Here is a 24,562-nt window from a genome sequence, read left to right as displayed (position 1 = left end):
TGAAAGTATTCATCACCGATGGTGACGAAATTGCACTATAGTTCTGGTTACTTTCAATAAACCACATAGATCCACTGTGAATTCTATTAATATGAATGTGCTATAGCTAACACTCAGCACAGTACATACCAGCAAGACTATGTGTCAGGGGTTGTGTGTGTGCATGTGTGTGCATACACTGGTGGTGGGGAAGAGAGAGAGAGTGAAAGAGAAGAGAGAGGGAGAAAGAGAATGGAAACTGATAAGAAAACAGCAGTAGTGTGATTTGCCCTGATATACTCTGTCTACAGCATCACTGCTGTTCTCTTAAGATGGATCAGGCTTCAGGCTTCAGCAATAGTGCCAGTGCTCTTAGTAGAGTCATGGCTACCATGATTTTGTGCTACTTTATCAAAAACAACCTCAGACTTGTTTTTACTCCTTTTCACTAAGGTAAATTCTGATGCACAGTAATTCTCATCCATGGAAACCAATGGGTACCATTCCATTTATTTAACCTAGCAGTTGTGCTTCTGGGAATTTGCCTAAAGGAAGCACTGGGCAAGTGCAAAAAGATATATGGGAAAGGATGTTGCAGTCTTGGAAATACCCTCCTCCCTCGTAGGAATTACCTAAATGGCCAACACTAGGAGACTAGTTGAATAATTTTGTTACATGCTTTTAAGGGAATTCTCTGTGGCCATTAAAAATTTGCAAACCTGGAGTATGCTTATGTTTTTAGGTGAAGAAAAAACAGGCAAAGGAATAGTATATATAGTTTATTCTTTTTTTCCTTAGACCCAAAGTATCAACACTCACTAGGTGACATGCTGATGATGAAAAAATTGCCATCATTGTAGAATTATAAATTTTTGAATCTAGCTATCTATATCTAAATGCATAGGAAATATTCTGGAAGGATAGAAAAATGCTGGGAATAATTATCTCTGGACAGTAGAACTATAGGTGATTTTAACTTCATTTTTGCTGATCTGTTTTTCAAATAATTTTATATAATTAATATTCATTAAATTATTGAGATAATAAGGAAAAATAAAAAAACAAAAATTTTTAAACATAAATAAATAGATCATATAACTATATCATTGTTTCTGGAAAACCACTTCCTCAGTGAAGCCATTTCTAACTAAATGAAACAGATATAAGGAATTTCAATGATACATAGTCTAAACACACAACTTATGTGGATCCACATTGGTCACAACATGTACTGACCCCTTCTTTTGCTTGGATGGGACACTACTATACAATTATTATTTTTAAATCATAGAGCTGCTACTACTAAAAAAGGTCAGCTTACTTGTGCTTAAAGTCCTTATATTGCCTAAACATATTTAATTATCTTTATTGTTACCATTGTTCCTAAGCTGGTCCATCCAATCTAATGAGAACCTTACCTTATCTTTTAGGCACTTTGAAGTAACAAGATCATCCCACGTATGACAGATAGCAAATATAAAAAGCATTAATTGAAGACCTACTATTATCTGTTTAATTATTTTTATTAATATCACTTATTTCTATAAAATCAATTTATGAGGCCGGGCGCGGTGGCTCACGCCTGTAATCCTAGCTCTGGGAGGCCGAGGCGGGTGGATCGCTCGAGGTCAGGAGTTCGAGACCAGCCTGAGCAAGAGTGAGACCCCGTCTCTACTAAAAATAGAAAGAAATTATCTGGCCAACTAAAAAATATATATACAAAAAAATTAGCCGGGCATGGTGGCTCATGCCTGTAGTCCCAGCTACTAGGGAGGCTGAGGCAGTAGGATCGCTTAAGCCCAGGAGTTTGAGGTTGCTGTGAGCTAGGCTGATGCCACGGCACTCACTCTAGCCCGGGCAACAAAGTGACACTCTGTCTCAAAAAAAAAAAAAAAAAAAAATCAATTTATGAGACAGAAATTATCTCCATTTTCAGAAAAATAAATATGGACTTGGGAAAGTCAGTTGATTTCTGGCATTATAAAGTTAGTCATTGGCAAAGCCAAGACTCAGGCCTCGGTCTGTTGATTTTAAATCCCATTTTTTTCTCATTTCCATATTCCTCAAGAGGAATAATAAAGCACTGAATACATTTGGAAACTTCCCATCAAAATTGTATCTATGCTGTCCATGGGGATCATTCTTTCAGTCTGAGTTCTTAGTTGCAAACAACAAAACATACTTTAGTCGGGAATAAGTTGCAAATCACGTTGTAGGACTGCCTATAGATGGATCCACACAGCACTCATCAGAGGCACAAGCTCGAATTTTGGACACACCTTGGGTCACATTCTCTGGGACCTTTGCTATGGCAGCTTCTGAAAACTCCATGACTACAGTAATCGAGACAGTGTGGTATAGGTGAAACAACAGATAAAGAGATCAGTGGAGCAAAACAAAGCCCAGAAATTGACCCACACAAACATAGTTGACTGTTGACAAAGGACTAAAGGCAATTCATTAGAGAAAGGATAGTCTTTTCAACAGATGGTTCTGAAACAACTGGACATCCACATGCAAAAAAAAAAAAAAATCCAGAAACAGACCTTATCCATCTTACAAAATTAACTCAGCATGGTTCAAGACTTCAATGTGAAATGCAATACTATTAAACTCCTAGGAGATAACATAGGAGAAAAATCTAGATAACTTTAGGTTTGGAAATGGCCCTTTAGATATGACACTGAATGCACTATCCATGAAAAAAAAAGTTGATATGTTGGACTTCATGAAAATTAAAAACTTCTGTTCTGTGAGAGATACTGTCAAGAGGATGAAAAGATAAGCCACAGACTGTGAGAAAATATTTTCAAAAGACATAGCTGATAAAGGACTGTTATCCAAAATATACAAGGAACTCTTAAAACTCAGCAGTAAGAAAACAACCAACCTGATTAAACAACCAGGGCAATAATCTGAACAGACACTTCACCAAAGAGGATATACAGAGGGAAAATAAGCATATGAAAAGATGCTCAATGTCATACTTCATTAGAGGATTGCAAATTAAAATAACAATGAGATACCACTCTACACCTATTAGAATGGATAAAATCCAAAACACTGGCAACACCGAATGCTGGTGAGGATGTACAATGACACAGACTTTGGAAGACAGTCTAGCAGTACCTTATAAAGCTAAACATCATTTTATCATATGACCTATCAATTTCATTCCTTGGTATTTATCCAAAGGAGTTGAAAACTATGTCCACACAAAAACCTACACATGCGTGTTTATAGCAGCTTTGTTCATAATTGCCAAAACTTGGAAGTAACTAAGTTGTTCTTCAATAGATGAATGAATGAGTTGTGAAAAGACATGGAAGAACCTTGAAGGTATATTACTAAGTAAAAGAAGCCAATCAGAAAAGGCAAAAGTATGGAGGCTATAAAAAGATCAGTGGTTACCAGAGGTTTATAGGTGGAGCACAGGTGATTTTTAGAGTAGCAAAAGTATGGTGTATGAATACTAAAAGGATGAATACACGTCATTACATATTTGTCAAAACCCACAGAATATATAGCATCAATAATGAGCTCTAATGTAGACTAGGGATTTTGGTTTATAACAACGTGTCAATGCAATTTCATCAATTGTAACAAATGCACCACTCTAGTGAGGGATGTTGGTAGTGGGGGAGGCTGTGAGTGTATGTGGGGTGAGTGAGTATGTGGGAAATCTCTGTGCTCTTTGCTCAATTTTGCTGTGAACCTACACTGCTCTAAAAGATAAAGTCTATTATTAACAAACAAACAAACTCCATGACTCTTGCCAACAATCATAAAACTCTCTCCAAATGTGGATTATATGTGGAGTCTTCTCCCTCCATGATGATCTCTTCTACATCCAAGCTCATAGAGGTGGTTTGACTGGTTCAGTCTAAGTCATGTGCTGGTCATGGGTTTGATAATGGAGTTCTCGATTCTACCTTGGGAAACAAAGCTATTGTATGGGAGCTTCCATAGACATAGGAGGCCAGACTGCCACCAGTGTGGCAAATGTTCACCATAGACACCAATGTGAAAAGGGGGAAAAACCTTACATTAAAATTTTCCAACAGATAACTTTACAGGCACAAAATCACAATAATTCACTCTTTTTCCCATTGGAGGGAAAAAATGTCTTCTCTATTTTGCTATTTGCTTCCTTTAATTTCTATATGTTCAATTTTTCAGGTGTGTGTTTGGGGGGTTCCTGAAGAAATGCCTAAAGTGCACCTGTAACATTTTCAAACTGCTTGTGGTACATCCACTTCTAGGAATTATTTACTACAAAGGCTAGCATTTCTTCCCACTAGCATTTTAAGTGGAAAACAAGCAAAGTTTACCGGTTTATTAAACCCTTTTCATGTCAGTTACACAAATGTAATTACCCTTAGCAAATTTATTTTTTGACTATCTGAGAAAAACTCAGATGCTGGAGAAATACTCAAAACATTTTTTTTAAATGTTAGAGTGATCAACTAACTATACCAGTGTAAGGATGATTTCATCTTTAGCTTTGAGAATAAACCAAAAATTAATGGACTTGGCTATTCCAATTGGAAATAAATATACATGGATTCAAGAAGTTCCTATAGTAGGAAAAATATAAAAGACAATAAGAAAGGAGGAAGGAACAAGAGGAAAAGGAAGGACAGGCTCTGGGAGAGTAGAGGCTGGTGCGGTTGGAATGACTATCATTACTTTAGACCATGGGTTGAGACCCAAAGAAAAATAATCATGATCATAAAGAGAAAAGAAACTCCTACAACTCAATAGCAAAATCAACAACAACAACAACAAAACCTGAAAAAAAAAACCCAAACCCAAAACCCTGTTAAAAATGAACAAAGGACTTGAATAGACATTTCTCTAAAGAAAACATACAAATGGTCAACAGGTACAGAAAAAGGTGCACAATATGCTTACATCAGGGAAATGTAAATAAAAACCACAATGAGATATCATGTTATACCTGTTAGGATGGCTCATATAAAGAAATCAAAATATAACAAGTGTTGGTGAGGATGTAGAGAAATTGGAATCCTTGTACATTGTTGGTGGAAATGTAAATTCATGCAGTTGCTATGGAAAACAGCATAGAGGTTCCTCAAAAAGTTAAAAATTAAAAATTAAAATTAGAACTATCTTATGATTCAGCAATCCCATGTTATGGTACATATCCAAAAGAATTGAAATGAAAATCTTGAAGAGATACTTGTACTCCTGTGTTTATTGCAGCATTATTCACAATAGATAAGATACGGGAATAACATAAATGTCCATTGATCAATGAATGGGTAGAGAAAATGTAGCACATACATGCGATGGAATATTATCTAGACTTAAAAAAGAGGGAAATCCTGCCATAAGCAACAACATTAGATGAACTTGGAGGACATTATGCTAAGTAAAATAAACCAGTCACATAAGGGCAGATACTGAATGATTCCACTTATAGGAAGTATCTAAAATAGTCAAACTCATAGATACAGAAAGTAGAATGGTGATTACCAGGGCCTTGGCAGAGGGAGACATGGGGAGTTGCTGTTTAACAGATATAAAGTTTCAGTTATTCAGGATGAGTAAGTTCTAGAGATCTGCTGTAAAACACTGTGTCTATAATTAACAATACTATATTTTGCACTTAAAAATTTAAGAGAGTAGATATCATATTAAGTGTTCTGACCATAATAAAACAAACAAGAAACAACCAAGGATTATTCAAAAAGAAAGAAAAAAGAAAGAAAGGAAAAGAAAAAGAAAGAAAGAAAAAGAAAGAAAGAAAGAAAGAAAGAAAGAAAGAAAGAAAGAAAGAAAGAAAGAAAGAAAGAGGTGAAAGGTGAGTTGTACACTCAGGCTGAGTAGCTAAGGAGACTATAAAACTTTTACAGGTATTAGAGGGAAGTTGGTATGAATATAACTGTACATTTAGCGTTTATTTTGAAAGATATTAAAATATCATATAATGAAATTGTGAGTATTGAGCACAATTATTTAGAGGAAGACATCAACCAACACTCTGAATTTTTAAAAAGTTATTCAAGTAATGATTAGATTTAGAGTCTCTCGGGAAAAACAAAATTAAAAAAAAACAAGTAATGTCATTTACAGAATAGCAGAAAGTAGATGTGCTCAAATTGTGCGGATTTCTCAGGTCCCACTGCCAGTTATAATTTGTCTCACCTTACCGTCTGTCCTGCTGGGTGCAGGGTGCAGAGAGAATCAGCAGAGAAGGGGCCATTGAAGAGAAAGGGGTGAAGATTAGTGTTAAGCAAGTATCTACCAGGTGAATCTTTCACTTCATTCTCTTCCAGAATGAGCTCTGTGGTGTGTAGTTGGAAAAGCAAACCAAAAAATGTGTTAATTGTTCTCCCTCGTATACACTATATCGTATTTTTTGTTGGTGGTGGTCTTTGTTCTTTTACTGAGCCCTGCTGAGGGATGTGACAGAACAGGCATTTGTTTTGTGACATTGCCTGGAACTCTAATTTGTTTTCCCATTCACAAAAAGGTGGTGAATTGACAAGGTAAGACTAAGGTCTATTCTAGCCCCTGTATCCCTTGACCCTTTCCCCCTTATAGTCTTTGTCATACTAGGATGATATTGCTGTAAAGTAGATAGCTCCAAGTTAAGTTGAAGAGGCCTTCTGTTTTTAGTTCATAAGAGAAAGAAGAAAATGACAAGACAATTAGTTTATATTTATTTATTAAATCAATAAATATTTCTTGAGTTCTTATAGGTGTTAAGGATTCAGTAGTAAAATAAAGTCTAGACTCTCATGGGCATTATATTCTAGTAGGGCGAGAACAACAATACACAAAGTATATAACAATGTCAGGTGGCAAGGGTAAGAGCTATGAATTACAATGCAGTGGGTTATAAGAAACTTTAGGAATGGAGGGGTGGCTGCTTCTTTATATGCTGTGATGAGGCCAGCCTTCTGACAAGGCAACATTTGATTAATTTGTTTCCACAGTCAACTTTGGGGACCCATTCAGACTCAGTCCAATATCACATACCTTTTAAGGTAATGCATGCACCTTAGGAATCCTTCTAGGTTCTGTGTAACAGGTTATTGGCCTGAGACACTGAAACTAAGTAAGCCTCTGTCATCAAAAATTCATTTTTTTTCATTCTGAATTAAAAAAACCGTAGTGGGAAGTTTTCAATAAAGATTAAAAGAAAAAATCATTTCAGTTAATCTGACAATTAGGTAATCCAAAACACTCCATGTTGTCTTGTTCTACTGTAAAGAGGTCTTGTATCTGTGACTGAGCCTTTCATTGGGAAGATGGAAATGTCTTCCAGCTTGAGGTCAAAAGTGTCCAGCGACATGCATGCTTTTTCCTCCTGGCATTTCAGATATGGAGTAGAGGCCGGGTATGGGGAAGCCGAGGGCCATAAGCTTTACTGATTTCATAAAAATCAACTATTATTGTTCATAAAGATAAAATCATAACTTCTGATGAAAACCACATATTGCTCGTTTGTCACCAACTTCGTGCACCAACAATACTTCCTGTTCAGAGTATTTGATAGTTTCAGTGTCTATCTTTTGATTATAATCACTACCATTTATTGGGTCACTGTTATGAACAAGACATGTTGCATGTTCTGTTTCTAATTCTGATGTCTGTGAGGTAGAGATGATTTTGATTCTCCTAAAATATATCCTGCAGGATAAAGATCTGAGTGATCTGATTTTACAGTTCATGGTTCCTGCTACAGTACATGGCTTCTCAAGGAAAGGCTCCTTAGGATGGCTCTTGGCCATTAATGTTGGCCTACAGATCCAGGCTGATGCATGTATCTTTGGTGGGCAGATTGAGTCTGATTGATTAAAAAAATCTGTAAATTCTTTTGAATTTTGTACCACAAAGTATTTTAAGTTTATGGCAGACTTTGTTGGAAAAATAGAAGTCTTCTGAAAAAAAAAATACTCTTCTGTTTACTAACTTTAATTTCCTGAGACAGTGGTTGACTTGACATCATAGATACCAGATGTCTTTCTTCTTCCCAATCTAATCTTCCCTGGAGAGTTGTTTACTTTTACTCAATTGTCTATTCTGTTCAGATCCCCCATTTATCTGTGAACAATGAACAATGTAACCCAAACTATTTTTAAACAACTTTTGTGTAGTAGTCAACATGTAACATTTCCTCTGTTACCTTGAGCCCTTGGGTTCCTGGCCCTGATATAGCTCCTATATGTACAGCACAGAGCAATGCTTTTTAAACTTTTGACAACCACAGACATTTTTAGAAATTACTTTGAGTTCTTTTTTGTTGGCTGTATACCTTTTATCAAGGAACAAGGGAGATTATGAGCCCATCTGATGAGAAAGTGCCTGCCTGTTAATACCACATACTTTCACTAATAAGGAATAAGTAAATAACATAGCTAAGAAATGATACAAGGTCTTGAAACAGGAGAAGCTATTCTCACTTTCCCAGCCTGACCATGAATGTGGTAACTTCCTGGGGAATTCTCCATTGCCAACGTTTTGGTGTACTTCTTAGTCTTTTTTTCCTCTCTACAAATTTTACATAGTTAATGTCTTATTGAACATAACTGATTTTAATAATAAATACAAATCAGGGTCTGACTAGGGGTCAGCAAAGTTTTTCTGTAAGGGTCAGATGGCAAATATATTAGGCTTTGAAGACCATGTAACTGATCAACTTTGCCGTTGTAATGTATAAGCAGCCATAGCCAATATGTAAGCAAATGGTCATTGTTGTGTCCCTATAAAACTTCATTTATAAAAAAATGAGACAGATATATCATGCTGATTCTTGTTCTATGCTATTAATAGGAACTTATTATACATAATATCCGTTATTGATAATATTTATCTAGATATTAGAATTTGCTAAATTAAACAAGCCCAGTGACTTGTAAAATATAATTTTACAGGTTTGACTAAAATTATTTGAAGTTCATGACAATGAAATAACTATTTCATCTTTTCTCTATACAACTTTTGATTTTTTTGAAGAAAAAATTAATTCTTTTTGCACAATATCTCATATAAAAATAAAAAAATATAAAAATCAGATCATTCATTATTAGCAGTTTATGCAATAAACAAGTCCACATTTTCTAGTACTGGAAAATAATCAGAAGCAGAATAATAATCACCAAGAAAAGTAACACAGAGCCAAGATTTGTACACAGGCTGAGGAATTTCACTGAAAAATGTATAATCCATTTGTATTTCTACCAAGTATCAAGCTCTCTGTCTCCACTTGTGTTGAATTCACTATCAAAATATCTCCAATCCCTCTTGCCCCTGGGAAGGCCCTAGTTTGGACACCGCTGTATTTAGCACCTCACTCCACCACCTGTGTACCTTTAGTACCACCCTCCCTAGGCAGAATCCATGCTCTAGATTAGTGTTTCTGAAATGTGTCTTCAGTTGGTTTAAGTCTTCTATGACAAAGGGTTATATAGTCAAAAAAGTTTAGGAAATGTTAGATAGCCAAATTTTACTGCAGGACTTCTCAGAGGCTTTAATATGATAATATGTACCATGAATTAATAATACGCAAAATCTCCCAAGTTTATTAGAAAGCATCTGTCCCCCCTGACCCCCGACTGGTTTTTCATAGAGCAACTAGCAAGAACTAGTGTTTGGTATAAAACATTTTGAGAAATGCTAATAGATCCATCCCTCTCACTGTTCTTTCTTTAGAACTTAGCTTCTCTGTGCACTTCTTGGGTAGCTTCTCTGTTTTTCTGAGTGACAGCCTATTATCAATGTATTAACCACAGTCCAATGTTAATGCCTGAGAATGAATCCATGTCTCATTCATTCCAGAATCATCTATGGCTCCTAAAGATTCAATGTTTCATTTCAAGTAATTGATCAAGCTACTATAGCACTTTTCATGTTGCAATGAACATTACATATACATACACATAGATGGACAGATGGATAGATATATCACTTACCAGATCATGAGACATGACTTATTCTTTTCTTTTTCCATGTCTCTAAGGAAGTATCTTACAAATAGTAAAACTGTTCTTGCTGAATGAATGAGTAACTTTGAGTGAATGATTTTAAAGGAGAGATTTCAGATAATACATCAGACTGATGGGAACGCTGCTTTGGGCTTGGAGGGATTTTGGTGGCAACTCAAAAATCAGAGTATGAAGTCCACTTATTTTCATAGCATCCAATGGCAGTATCATACCTTCTAAACTCTGCTTAGAAACTTCTGGGAGTATGCATAGGCCATTGGCTCAATTTATATTAGATATTATTTTCTCTCTCCCCTCTCCCTTTGCCTTTTAATTCACCAGCACTTGAACATAAAAATGTATCCACAAATTACCCAATTTCCTTAATTTCTTTTCGTTAATTGTATTATTGTCTGACAACCTCTGTGGTCTAATATACATGGCAAAAGAGCAAGAGCATAGCCCCAAATTAAACTTGTAATTTGTGTATTATCTGGCTACTTAGTATTTTACAGGCACAATATTACTGGTTTTTACCATATTACCATGAGGCTGATGAATATTATTCCCAATGTAAAGATGGGAGCACTGAGACACCAAAAGTCCTAAATGATTGGCTGATTCCTCAGAGCCAGTTTATGGTACAACCTCTCTGATATTCCTGGCATAGAGTTTCTTTTCCTCTTTTTTCAGTGGTGTTTCTTTGTGACAAGTCAGCTACTTAATAAGTAAAGGACACATAGCCGAAGAACCGAGTATATAAGTTGTGTTCTATTCATTGGTGATTGTAGCTCTGAAAATGCCAGAGCTACAGGACACTTTTCAATCTTATAGAAACCCTTGGTCTAGATCTCAGGCAAGAAATAAAAAAACCAAAATATTTTATCCATCTTTTTAAAGCTGAAGTTTTATATCAGAATACTCTCGAGGTTTGCAGGAAGTATATGTAGTTCCTTTGGAAAGTCCAAATTATGTAAACATGTACATACTGAGAACCCTCACTTTTTATGTATTACTAGTATTGCTATAGTTGAGAAATTTAATAGGAAAATAGTTGTGACAACACTCTCACAAAGCAAAAATGAAAGGGACAAATATTCCAAAGAAAATGGATAACACGAAATAGTAATTCATAAAAGGTTAGCAACTTCACTCACATTTACAGAAATTAAAACTGAACAATGAAATATAACCTATAACCTACAACCTATAACTTTGCAATGGCTAAAATGACTTACAAAGTCCAGTATTGGTAAAGATTTGGAAAAACAGATGCTTTCATGCCTTGTTGGTGAGACTGCAAATTAGGTCAATTAAGTCTATTATGACCTTACTATAAGCCACAGTTTCATATAATATACTCAATATTCATAAATTGACTTTCGTATTATAAATTTGGCTTTGTGATTAGTGGACAAGCAATAACCATTGAGAGCTATCCTATGTGGCATTAATCTGTCAGTCAGCTTCATTTTTACACGTTTAACCTTTGCACATCTTTTACAGAAAGCAGTCTTTATGAAAGTAAGAGACTATTTTGAGTGAACATCAGGGAGGGAACTCATGCTAAAGTAAAGAGATGCACGGATAAGTATAAAAAAGTTCAAAGAAATGCATTTACTTATTGTTGTGTGGTCTAGGGTTGACAAAAAAGGAAATAACTTAAGGACCCATCAGTAGGGGATTAGGAATGTATAAGAATATCTGACAGTATAAGGCACTGTTCAGTAGCTTGGGCTTGGAGTCTAGTAGACCTGGGTTTGAATCTTCCCTCTATCATCAGTCAGCTTCGTGATTGTGAGTGAATTACTTAACCTCTTTAAGTCCCGATTTTCTCATCTATAAAATGTAGACAATAATTCCACTTAATTCATTATACTGTTTTAAGGATTAAATGGGTTAATGTCCTTTAGTGCTTAGCACAAATCCTCACACATGGAAAACGTACAATAATCTACAGCTATTGAATGCTGTAGAAAGATTGTGAAATAATATATACATGGGCATATTTACCTACAGAGATGTTTAGAAGAAGGTCCATCAACAGCAGCTAAGTGGTTATCTTTGGGTAGTGGGATTTGGGTGAATTTTACTTTTTAAAAAACTTTTCTATAGATCTGAATTTTCTTTACGATAATCATACTGTTTTTAACAGAAAATATAAGAAAACTATTTTAATTTAGGAAAAACTAAGAATAATTTAGGACATGTACTGGGGGCATGTTTCAAAGAAAATAAACATAGTAATTGTTCTTTTATTTTTATACTCTAAAAGAACCTCAGGTGCACAATAGGATTGATCACAATCATATTGCTGTGGCAGGGCATGCTAGATCTTATTTGCTCTTTGTTCTAGGCACAGGTCTAGCTTACATTTCCCAGGCACAGTCCCATGCCCTATTCTCCCACTCTGCCCTTGCTTCTAGATGGACCAGGTGCCTGGTTCCCACCAATGAAATGTGACCAAAGGATATATGTCCCTTCTAGGTAGTTAAGAATAGGTGTGCCTTTTCCTTGCTCTCTCGTTCTCTACCCTGCAGCTGGGAGAAAAGGACTCTCAGGCTGCAGGGGACGGTGTTACCTGAAAGTGGAAGCAGCCTAGATTCCTGAGTCACCTTTTATAGGCCAAACTCCAAGACACAAAATTGATTAAGAATATCTACATTGATTTTAGTGTTAGTTTAATGTGAATGATATAGTTATACATCATCATCATAAGTCTATACATCACTCTCTTTTATTCAATTAATTGTATTGTGTAATGTGCCACCATTAACCTACCCTTAACTTGAGCACTTGAATATTCCAGATACCTTAGGTTTATGTGCTCCTTCCCTTTGAAATTCTACAGGTATATATTCAGGAGCAGAATTTCTGGATCTTCCTGGTATGCAAATGTTCAGCTTTACATGACAATTCCAAAGTGCTTTTCTAAGTGTTATACAAATTTCTAATGCCACAACTAATATATGTTACTCCATATCATTGTTATCACAGTACTATTATCAGAGTGTTTAAATTGCGCCATTTTGAGCGGAAAGAAAATGGGGTCACACTGTGGTCTTGACTTCCATTTTCTTGATCACTAGTGAGCTTACCACAAGAAACTTCTGAAGAAAAGAATAATGAAAGGGAGCTTATCCTACTAAAATCTAAAGAAATTATAAGTAATTAAGACAGAATGGTGCTAGTGAGGAATAGACAGTTTGACCAATGAAGGGGAATAGAGAATCTGACACAGATATGAACATATGTAGAACTTTGATATATAATATATGATATTTGATATATGATATATGACTTTTATATATGACATATGGGAAAAGGTGGAACCATTCAAAAACTAGACCTAGAACATTTATTTATATAAAGAAAAAAAATCCCTGTGGATGTTTACCTCACACTACATACAGAAATGAACACTGGGAAGGTTAAAAATGTAAGTGTCAAATGCAATTCTTTAAAATGTTTAGTAGAAAATAGAGGTAAATATCTTTCTTTTCTTTTTTCTTTTTTTTTGAGACAGAATCTTACTCTGTTGCCCGGGCTGGAGTGCTGTGGCATCAGCCTGGCTCACAGCAACCTCAAACTCCTGGGCTCAAGCAATCCTACTGCCTCAGCCTCCTGAGTAGCTGGGACTACAGGCATGCGCCACCATGCCTAGCTAGTTTTTCTATATATATTTTTAGTTGTCCATATAATTTTTTTCCATTTTCAGTAGAGATGGAGTCTCGCTCTTGCTCAGGCTGGTCTCGAACTCCTGACCTCGAGGGATCCTCCCACCTCGGCCTCCCAGAGTGCTAGGATTACAGACATGAGCCACCGCGCCCGGCCTGTAAATATCTTTGACTTTAGGGAAAGGAAGAATTTATTAAGACGCAAGAAGCACTCACCATAAAATAAAATAGTGATACATTTAACTACATTAAAATTATGGTTTTTTTGGTTCATCAAAGACATCATAAAGGTCATGAAAAGATACAATACAAACGGATAGAAAATATTTGCAACACCTACAACAAAGAATTAGAAGATGAATACATAAAGAATTACATACCAAAAAGAAAAAGACAAATTACCTAACAGAAAAATTAGAAAATTGCATAAACACATGTTCTACAGAAAAGGAAATCCTTATATGGATTATATTTATGTATGATGAAATACAAGTAACTTTTTTCAGATGAATCAAAATATTCAGACCAGAAAGCACAACAAAAAGTGAAAATATTTTGAGTTTTCTTTAGTTGCACTCATCTTGTTTCTGTCTTCTTCCTTCAATAATGAATGCTTTCCTTCAAAAATGGATTTTACCATTCCACTCGTTGGTCACACGTTCATAAGCAGTGCTGATGTTCCAAAGAACTAGACTCTGCAGGTATAAATGTTGATGTTTGCATGTGCATATGCATGCTTGTACACTCACGCACTTACACACTCATATACACGTAAATCTATTCTGGATAAATGCATTGTGCAGCTCCTTTGTGCTTGCTAGGCTTTGTACTAGACTGTGAGGAAACAGCAATGAAAAAGACAAAGAATTCCTGGAAGGGGACAGATAATAAGCATATCAAAACAAGTAAGTTGTTATATTAGAAGGTGCTAAGTGTTTTGAGTGAAAATAGAACAGCAAAGATACATCAAATGATATCAGGTTGGGTGTGTGTATGCAGTTTTAAATGGAGTGGTCAGGGAAAGCCACATGAAAAAGTTGCATTTGAGCAAAGAATTGAAGGAGGTGAAGGAGTGAGTCATGCTTATGTCTGAGGGAAGAGAGTGTCAGATGGAGGGAATGGTAAATGCAAAGGCTCAGAGGCATGACTAACATGTCTGAGAAGAACAAGGAGACCACATGGCTGCAGTAGGGTAGGAGGGGAAGAGAGTAGAAGGAGAGGATATCAGAGATTGAACAGGAGAGGACAGCATGGGTCACAGAGGCACTTGTAAACCCTTGTAAAGCCATGGGATTTAACTCATAAAAATGGGGAGCCATTGAAGGATTTTGAGGAGAGAAATAACATGATGCAATTTACATTTTGAAATGATCACCTTGGCAGATGTGGTAAATTAAGCAACAGGGGAAGGGTGGTATCAGGAAGACCAATTAAGAGGCTATTGTATAAATCCACTAATCCAGGTGAGAGGTGATAGTGACTTGGAGTAGGGGGGTTTGGGTGGTGAGAAGTGTTTGTATTCTATGTTGAAGACAGGGAACCAACAGTATTTGCTGACAGATTGGGTGTAGCACCTAACAAAAGAGAGAAGTCAAGGATGAAAGGAATTCATTATGACTAATACGCCTCAACTGGTGGCTGTCAAAAAGTGTCCACTCATTAGCAGACTATGCCCACTTTGCGCTAGGTTTCTCCTTTCTTGTTTGTTACTTAAGTCTTCTGTATCTGAGATCCCAGTGTATGCTTCAACAAACCAAAAGTGAACAACTCATTCTGAGAGTTTAAGAAATTCCATATCAATATGCTAAGTAAAAATTCAGCCATCAATCAAATTGTGTATTTGATTGAAAACAAGAGAAAGCTACAGGAACAATTTCCTGAAATTATGTTTTAATTTTTAATTTAAGAAATTATTTACTTTATTTTTAATTGACAGATAAAACCGTATGTACAACATGCTATTTCAAAGTATACATACATTGTGGAATGCCTAAATCTAGCTAATTAACATATGCATTACCTTACATAATTATTTTTGTGGTAAGAACTCTTTACATCCACTCTCTTACCATTTTTCAAGATTACGGTTCTTGTTCACTATAGCCACCATGTTGTATAATAGATCTCTTGAACTTATTCCTCCTGTCTAACTGAAATTTTGTATTCTGTGACCAACATCTGACCAAACTCAACCTCCTACCAACCTCCCCTGCACTGGTAACTACCATTCTACTCTCTATTTCTGTGAAATCAACTGTTTAGAATCCACAGATGAGGGAGATCATGTGATATTTGTATTTCTGTGCCTGGCTTATTTCACTTAACACATTGCCTTCCAGGTTTGCAACAATGGCTATGTTCTTGCAAATGATAGGATTTCTCCTCCTTCTTTGGCTGAATAGTATTCCATTGTGTATACAGATCACATTTTCTTTATCTATTTATCCATAAATGGACACTTAGGTTGATTCTATATCCTGGCTATTGTGAATAACCTTGCAATAAACATGGGAGTGCAGATATCTCTTTGACACATTGATTTCATTTCCATATACCCAGTAATAGGATTGCTGGATCATATGGTAGTTCTAATTTAATTTTTTTCCATGACAGGAAAACATGGAGGTTTTATTGCACAGATCAAAAAAGTATTAGCAGATCCAGATGCTCTCATTTCTTTCCATTGTGTCTTTTTAAAAAATTTTTTTTTATTTCTGCATATCACGGGGGTACAAATGTTTAAGAAATTCCATACTGTTTTCCATAATGAGTGTACTAATTTACATTCCCACTAACTGTGTGATAGTTACCTTTCTCCATATCCTCATCAACACTTATTACCCTTCGTCTTTTTGATAATAGCCATTGTCACAGGTGTGAGTTGATATGCTATTGTGGTTTTTATTTACATTTCCCTGATGATTAGTAATTTTGAGCATTTTTTCATGTACCTCTTGGCCATTTGTATGTCTTCTTTTGAGAAAGATCTATTCAGGTCTTTTGCCAATCTTTTAATTGGGTCATTTGGTTTTTTTTTTTTATATTGAGTTGTTTGAGTTCCTTGTATATTTTGGATATATATACCTAAACTATATTTGGGATATACAGTTTACCAATATTTTCTCCCATTCCATAGGTTATCTGTTCACTCCATTGATTGTTTCCTTTGTTGTGTAGAAGGTTTTTAGTTTGCCGTAATCCCATTTGTCTATTTTTGTTTTTGCTGCCAATGCTTTTGGTGTTTTATCCAAAAGATCATTGCCTACACCAATGTCATGGAGCATGGCTTTATGTTTTTAGATGGCCCACCTTCACTTAATGCCCAACAACCATAATTTTGGTCTTTTGAAAATAATTCATTTATTCAAAAACTATTTGTTGAGTGCCAGGCTTTCTGCTAGTGCCAGGGACCTGGAGATGACAAAGGCAATTCCCTATTCTCAAGGAGCCTGTCATCTAGTGGGAGATGTAGAAATGTAATCGATTAGGAGGATACAATGAGATTACTGATAGAACAGTGGTAAGAACAAAGCTCTAAGGGAGAACAAAGGATGGTACAACTTAATTTTATCTAGAGAAGTCAGGAAAACATATATAGACAAGGAGTTTATAAGTAATTATGTAGGGAGCTTCTATGGATATTCCAGGTAAAGAAAGCAACATGTTGGGAACATAAAAGTGTATGGCACATCAGGTTGACTGCACACATGTTTGTTAAGGTTAGAGGTTTGGGAGCATGTGTTTGATTGGTGGAAGGTGAGTCTGAAAGGAAAAGCAGTGCTAGATCTTGAACATCCTTATACAAGACAATGAGAGATTTCAAATGCATCCTGTAGGCAATGTGAATTAGCAAAGGGTTTCTCAATAGGGAAATGGTATGATTAGATTAAGGCTTTAGAATGATTATTATGGAAATACTGTGGAGAATAGATTGGAAGGCAGGAGACCATGGACTGGGAAACCAGTTGGTCTATTACAATGGTCCTAACAAGGGATGATGATGGCCTACCATGAGCAGTGTGAAAAGAAAGGAGGAGACATCTAGAGGAGCTACTTAAAAGGAATACTTCATCCAGCTTGGTTGAGAGTAACATAGAGATAGATAGCAAAGAATCTGAGATGACCTCACACACCTGTATTTGGAAATTGGATGAAAGAAGACACATTACTCCATGTCAAGGAGTAATAGGGGGAGAAACGGTTTGAACAGAAGATGTATCCAGAGATTAAGGACTGATGGTATAGTGAGGTAGAGATAATTAAAGAGCCATTCTGAAGTTTAGAGTGATGTCTGGCTGGAAAATTAAATGCCATTAGTGAAAAATCTGTTAGAGGTTAACCTATAATTTTTATGAAAATGTATGAATTTATTTTCATATTGCTAATAGCAATGGCAAAATTTTAACTATGCATAATTTAATAAATATGTTTTATAGATACCTATGTAAAATAAACAGAAACAACAACAAACTAAGGGCCAGAAAGGTTGTAGCACCAATGTACTCAAACTCTGCTGGAGGCATTGCAAATTAAAACTACATTTTGAGAAGACTATATAGCAATACATAATAAGTGCTATAAAGATGATCACATGATTTTACCTGGTAATCCTACTCCTGGTTATTAAAGGGAAATAATTCAGTGAGTATTAACAAAATTGACTTTATAGATATGATCCATATAGCAATAAGTTGTAAGGTAATGGTTTAATACATATGTATATATATTTACTCAAAGTAGAAACACGAAGACTAAAGAAATATGGGAAGATATTTAAATTGATCTTAAAATGGTATTTATAATGACCAAAATCATGTGAACATATGTATATAAATAGAGACTCACTGGAAAAACATTAAAAATGAAATATGTCAGAATGACGAGATTATTAGTTAATTTTATCTCTGTTTTCCAAAATTAAGTTGGTATAGGACAACTTCAAAGCCTTTAAAAATGTATCTATTAAGTTGCAACAAAACAAACATAGACGTGGTCAAGACAGTTATCTAAATGTTTCTTGGGTAGCTGGGGAGAGTGGTGTAAAGAAATGGGGGATAGAATATGAATGAAGGTAGAGGAGAGAAACGAGAAAGAAGAAAGCAAAGGAATGAGAATCGCAGTGTGGCAGTGGCATCTCTTCCCCTCCCTAGGAGTCAGACGGTGGCCTCAGGTGATCATGGAGATCCACGGCTGTGGAAGCCCCATGTCATGGTGGGTGTCACATGAGATGATTGGGATGGGCTGTGGTGACCACCCCACCGCATTTCCTTTACACTGTCCCTGTGCTAGGCGGTGACCTCGAACAGCCTTGGGGCATGTCTGCAGTGGAAGATCTGAATTTAGACTGGTGGCAGAAGAGACGACCACGTTTTCTTTTGTTCGTACATTTGGTTTCATTGACACGTTAACCACAGGAGAGGGGAAAAGGCCACAGCGTGTAAGGTTAGTATGAACGAGGCAAGGGAACTTTTTTTTTTAAAGAAAAAAAAGCATTGGTACTGCAAAGACTTTCCGTGGTCCCACATGCACCCTGAAAGCCCCCTCTCACCACAGGAAGCAGGTTGACCATCACAGGATAAAAGAGGCTCGTGAGGAGCCAGGTCCTCACTCTCTCCTTGCCCAGCTCGCCAGACACTCAGCCATGAGACCGCTCATCCTGGCCTTCATTGGCATCTGCTTTCTCACTGCACATGTGGTAGAAGGTAAGTGGAGAAACTGTCTGTGAGATGGGGAACAGGGATGAGAGGCAGATGGGCACACCTTTTGGGTTTGACTCAGCTTTCGACTGGAGTAAAATGCTTTTTAGAGGTAAGCCTCAAACTACCCATGTGCAAAAAAGGAATGATAATTTCAACTCTAGAGAACTTTGTAGATTTCCAAGACAGAGAAAACTTGGTTAGTATCTGGGCTCCTACCCTTCCTAATTGGATGATTTTGGGTAAATTTCTTAAACCATTCTGGGACTATGTTTATCTATAAATTGAATATAACAGACATGCTCTGTTAAAGTTAAATAAATCTTATGATTTGTTTATTTATAGTTTACTTATTTATTTGTATTTATTTAATTACATCAGATTTCCTTACAAATAGTAATTATTCTTAATAATATTAGCTATTGTGGTGATGATTGTAAATGCATTTGTAGATTTTGCCCATTTAATATAGGTCTTGATAAATTCTCAAAATCTTTGGAGTTCAGTCACAATGTGGGGATGCACTGGAGGATGTATGTTCTCTATTATTACTGGGACTCTACTTTTTTTTTTTTTTTTGAGACAGAGTCTCACTTTGTTGCCTGGGCTAGAGTGAGTGCTGTGGCATCAGCCTAGCTCACAGAAACCTCAAATTCCTGGGCTTAAGCAATCCTACTGCCTCAGCCTCCCGAGTAGCTGGGACTACAGGCATGCGCCACCATGCCCGGCTAATTTTTTCTATATATATTTTTAGTTGTCCAGATAATTTATTTCTATTTTTTTAGTAGAGACGGGGTCTCGCTCAGGCTGGTCTCGAACTCCTGACCTCAAGCGATCCACCCGCCTCGGCCTCCCAGAGGGCTAGGATTACAGGCGTGAGCCACCGTGCCTGGCCTGGGACTCTATTATTATACTGGGAATCTATTATTACTGTGATGAATGTTACCATTTATGAAAAATGTTTTGAATTTGTAAGAGACTATATGATAATAAGTGCTAACAGCTTATATACAATCGAATAAACCTACAAGATATATCCAGGTGAGATTCAGATATACTGAGCCTTAATTGAGGGTCCAGCAGATTATTTCTTAAAAGACCACTTTTTCGTACTGGCTAGAATTAATTTGTAGACTTAGTACTTAGACTACAATATCATAATCTGATCATGAATCCCCAAGGGATGGGGTCTATGAGTAAAGGCAGCAAAGACTGGAACTCCTTGAAATTGTGGGCAAAACACAAAATATTGATGAAACAAAAAAGCTTCAGACCATTAAGTCAGGCCACATGTTGTTACGTGGCTGGCATCCTACTGAAGTGACAGGTGTGCTGTTCAGTGGAGATGTGGGTAAGGGAGACGGTGCTCTGCTCCAGGCTGGGGAGAGCTGCGGTTGCCTAGTTGGAGGGGCTCTGTAAGTCCCACTGGTGCTTGGCTTCTCATGTACAAAATGGGGCAAAACAATCTCTGCTTTGACTCAACTCTGCAACCTCTGTGAAGGCAATGTTTTAACGCATAACACAGACACACATTGCTGAGAATAAGGAAAAGGTTTTGTGGTTTAGAGTACACAGCAGGATTCTCTGGGGCTTGGGGAATCCATGTTAAATACTTCACAGAAAGAAATATGGTTTCTTAAGGAGTAACAGAAAGAAAAAAAATCCACAGATTTGTTTTCCTCTTCCACTGGGTTGGGAAACAGTTCAGTACTAAAAAATAAATTGGCAAAGGCAGAGGGTAAAGGATGCGCAGACTGGCATTGAGAGCGATGGAGAGGAGAGGGAACGATGAAGAAAAGCAACGTCAGTGAACACCTTTTGTTTAGCTCTGTGCTTAGAAAGGCGCCTTCTGATATCAGCAGCAGCACAGATCAAATGATCATTATCAGTGGTTACTTTAGATGCTTTTTAGCTGCACGTTTCTCTGGAAGCAAATACCAGTCTGCACAGCTAAAGAGAAAACCAGCACTTAGAAACTGACTAGATTTTTATCAAACCCTTCATAGTATTAACTCTCCCAAGTTATTTTCCCTTCTGCAACGTTAGCAGGTTCTCTAAACTTAACAGTTTAATTCCCCTGGGCCATTCCTATTGAGGATGAATATTTTAGAAACTACTTCCTTTATATGTCTTGCATTTTACCATTTAAAATGAGAACTCTTTTATTATTCAGTCAAAAACAAGCTGCCCATTGATGGTTGCCTTGCCTAAATTACTCTTTATCACATTACTCTTTGCTATTTCATTTATAGCACTGTACCACTTATAAATATTTGAAACTATCTTCTTTGTTTGTCTGTTTGTTGCCTGACTCCCTGACTAGAACACGTGCTCCGTGAAAACAGGGATAGTGTCTGTCTGAATTAGTGCATTAAACACAAGGGATGCTCTGTAAATGAATGGATGAATGTCACTGGGGCATGTGCCAGCCATCCCAAGCGTCTTAATGAAAATGTACAGAGAGATGGATAACACCTTGTTATTTTCTCTCGGCATGACATTCCTGAAACAATACTCTTGATTTAATTTTTAATTAGTCAAACATTTACTAATAACTGATGATGTGCAAGACACTGAGCATGCCCATGTGAATTGTCTCTTTCCCCAAAGAGCAAATGGCTTTATTTATATTCCTACAACATTCTTAGAGTACTTTAACAAGTGATTGTTCCCATGAACTTGATGATTATTGACTTATAGTTTTATTTTGTCTTTTTTTCCCTCTCCAGGTGTGGGCAGTGAAGTCCCAGATAGGAGTATCTGTGTGAGTCTAACCACCCAACGACTGCCCGTGAACAGAATCAAGACCTACACCATCAAGGAGGGCTCCATGAAAGCGGTGATGTGAGTTTGTCTCCCCTACGGCGGGTCTAGGTAGATATACAGAGATGGAGAATACGGAAATGCTGCCCTCCTCAGGAAGAACAAGTCAACACGGAGGAGAACCTTAACTAACCAGTAGCCCCTTTATATTTCCATATTAATCATGTCCTCATTAACCCCAACCAAATAATGATTGCTGCAAAAATTTGGCTGCCAAATAAATAAGTCCTCCTTTGTTAGCGGAAGAGTCTGGCTGGAAACCAGATGAATACCATGCCCAGTTCTGAGGGCCGGGTTTAGAGACGCTGGCCCAGACTGGGATTAGCCCACGTAGCCGCGCCGGTGTGGGATACTTGGCGTCGGAGTTGCCACACTTTAGCAGTTGCCATAGCTCAAGGAAATGTGTCAATGTGTAGCCTACACGGTACCATTCTTTTTCTGGGGTCTCATTTTTAGAAGTAGCAGCTCTTTCTAACACACAATTGCAAGTTTTACCCTAAGAAATTAAAATAAAGAAATCACCTTTTATCCAAAAAATAAGATCAGTATGTTTAGGTTTGAAAAGGAAGGGGATCCGTAATCATTGAACTAGATGGCCCCAAATGTCCTTTACTTACAATATTTGGTAGCACTGATGAGAAAAGAAGCCTGTGAATTATGGTGAACAAAGGAGCTGGGTGTGACCTGTGGATGTTTCTCCTTTTTGTTAAACTAGATAGCAGAAGAAAGGTTCATTTATGGTCTCACAGTTCTGAAAGACTATTTCTTCCAGTAAGATCTCTTCCTATCTGGTCTCAGCTTAATTCCTGGCCACGAGGCGTTGAGAATGTGGCTAATTTTGTCTATCTTTTCCTTGTATTACAGTTTTATTACCAAACGTGGCCTGAAAGTCTGTGCTGATCCGCAAGACAAGTGGGTGAAAGCAGCGATCAAGAGCGTGGACAGCAAGTCCAAAACCAAAAGTAACCTGCTTCAGACCAAGCCAACAGGAGCCCAACGCTCCACAAACACAGCTGTGACCCTGACTGGGTAGTGGCCTTCCGGTACCTTGTCCCCTCACTAGTTGGCCAGGTCATTTCACTTTACAAGTTCATGGAACAATTAAGTTGTACTCACTTTTTATGAAAGTGCTGCATGAATCAAATTATTTTCGTGTATTTTTGTTTTTTAATGTCTTTCATATTCATTGAGATGTTCTAATTAATAAATATTTATTATCAAGAATAGTTCCATAGTTTATTCATTATATATAGGGAAAGGTAATATATTATTTATGTTCTACTTCTGTCCTAACTGTACCTCTCCTTTGATGGTATCCATGATGTGGGAGATTTTGACCAGTAGTTATCAGAGATGGAAGCTGTATTCATCACTCTTGGGTTCCAGATTATAGTGGTTCTTTACACATGAGTCACAAGTTACAACTGTGACAATGGCAACAATTCAAGATGTATTTCAGCTTGTATTCATGCTAGAGTTGTATTTATAGAATAAGGGAGAAAGGAATTCCACTGCCATTGATTTCCCATTCAAGGGTCCACTACTCAAAAAGTGGCTTCACTTGATCTCAAGAAAATTCTTTTGCCTCTTAATAGGAGAATTGACCTCCTATTAAAGGAAAAAAGTCAGCGCTTCTCATTTCTTTTGTTTGTCTGGTTTGCAAAAGTTAGATATTTGGTGTAAAGAAAGCTTATTCAAGTAGAAATCAACACCTTTTGACTTGAGCAATAATCTCACCGCCTTACTGTGACTTCTGTAATAGTCATTGCTTTAGTTATCATGTAAGTTATGCTTTATTGCCAGTAAGCTTTTAAAATTTTTGTTGAATTTATATTTTTATTTATTTTTTACTTTAGCCTTCATAATCGCATGAACCAATAAGCTTTACTATCCCAAATACTGTTACATGGAACATTTCTTGATGTGATCATGATTTGCAGTAAACTTTTAATTAAATGTTCATTTGGCTACTCAACACCCTGGACTCATTACATAGCTGACTTGTTTCATGCTTTTGGTTCTACTATCCAAGTAGCTGATGACAAATACATCCTGTTGTATCTGACTCTAAATAGGAAGGACTGACCTTGTATTGATAGTTTTAAGTGAAAAGTCCTAGCTGTTGTCTAGTCCTGAGGGAACACTAAGCAATAGCAAGAATGGTCAGAGGACAGCTGAAGGCAGCTTATTGAAATCTGCTCACTTCTACTCATGCAACTACTGAACCAGAGTGGAAACTATCAGAAAAGTTGCCTATTAGCAAAAGGTGGGCTCATTGCTATCTGCCTACAATAATTTTCAAAGATGATCTTAATGGAGAATAGGACTCTTGCTTTATAAGGGGTAGAAAAATATAAAGTCACAAAACATGAATGGACTGGTTTCCTGATTGAGCTATGTATTTGTGTTTCCCAAATGTCTCTCAGACCCC

The 24,562-nt window shown here is 36.7% G+C and overlaps 1 protein-coding gene and 1 non-coding gene across 2 annotated transcripts; one reads left to right on the top strand and one right to left on the bottom strand.

The window, feature by feature from the left end:
* Positions 1-769: 769 nt before the first annotated feature.
* On the bottom strand, positions 770-839 carry LOC123636266. The gene has a single exon (XR_006734458.1). It is a non-coding gene; the product is annotated as a small nucleolar RNA SNORD56 (small nucleolar RNA).
* Positions 840-19,238: 18,399 nt separating this feature from the next.
* Positions 19,239-23,352, top strand: XCL1 (X-C motif chemokine ligand 1). Its single transcript, XM_045546412.1, has 3 exons — positions 19,239-19,314; positions 22,038-22,152; positions 22,996-23,352. The coding sequence occupies exons 1-3, from the start codon at positions 19,254-19,256 to the stop codon at positions 23,162-23,164; spliced, it is 345 nt and encodes a 114-aa protein (XP_045402368.1). The 5' UTR covers positions 19,239-19,253; the 3' UTR covers positions 23,165-23,352.
* The last annotated feature ends 1,210 nt before the right edge of the window (positions 23,353-24,562 follow it).

Source organism: Lemur catta, chromosome 3 (genome assembly GCF_020740605.2).
Source record: "Lemur catta isolate mLemCat1 chromosome 3, mLemCat1.pri, whole genome shotgun sequence".
Lineage (NCBI taxonomy): Eukaryota > Metazoa > Chordata > Mammalia > Primates > Lemuridae > Lemur > Lemur catta.
Note: the sequence above shows the minus strand (reverse complement) of the source record. Positions and strands in the feature narration are given on the sequence as shown.

Bases quoted from the DNA above. Each gene is read 5' to 3' on its own strand.
- XCL1 (XM_045546412.1), top strand. From the start codon at position 19,254: ATGAGACCGCTCATCCTGGCCTTCATTGGCATCTGCTTTCTCACTGCA. The intron at 19,315-22,037 runs GTAAGTGGAGAA...TTCCCTCTCCAG, and splicing joins CACTGCACATGTGGTAGAAG to GTGTGGGCAGTGAAGTCCCA. The intron at 22,153-22,995 runs GTGAGTTTGTCT...CTTGTATTACAG, and splicing joins GGCTCCATGAAAGCGGTGAT to TTTTATTACCAAACGTGGCC.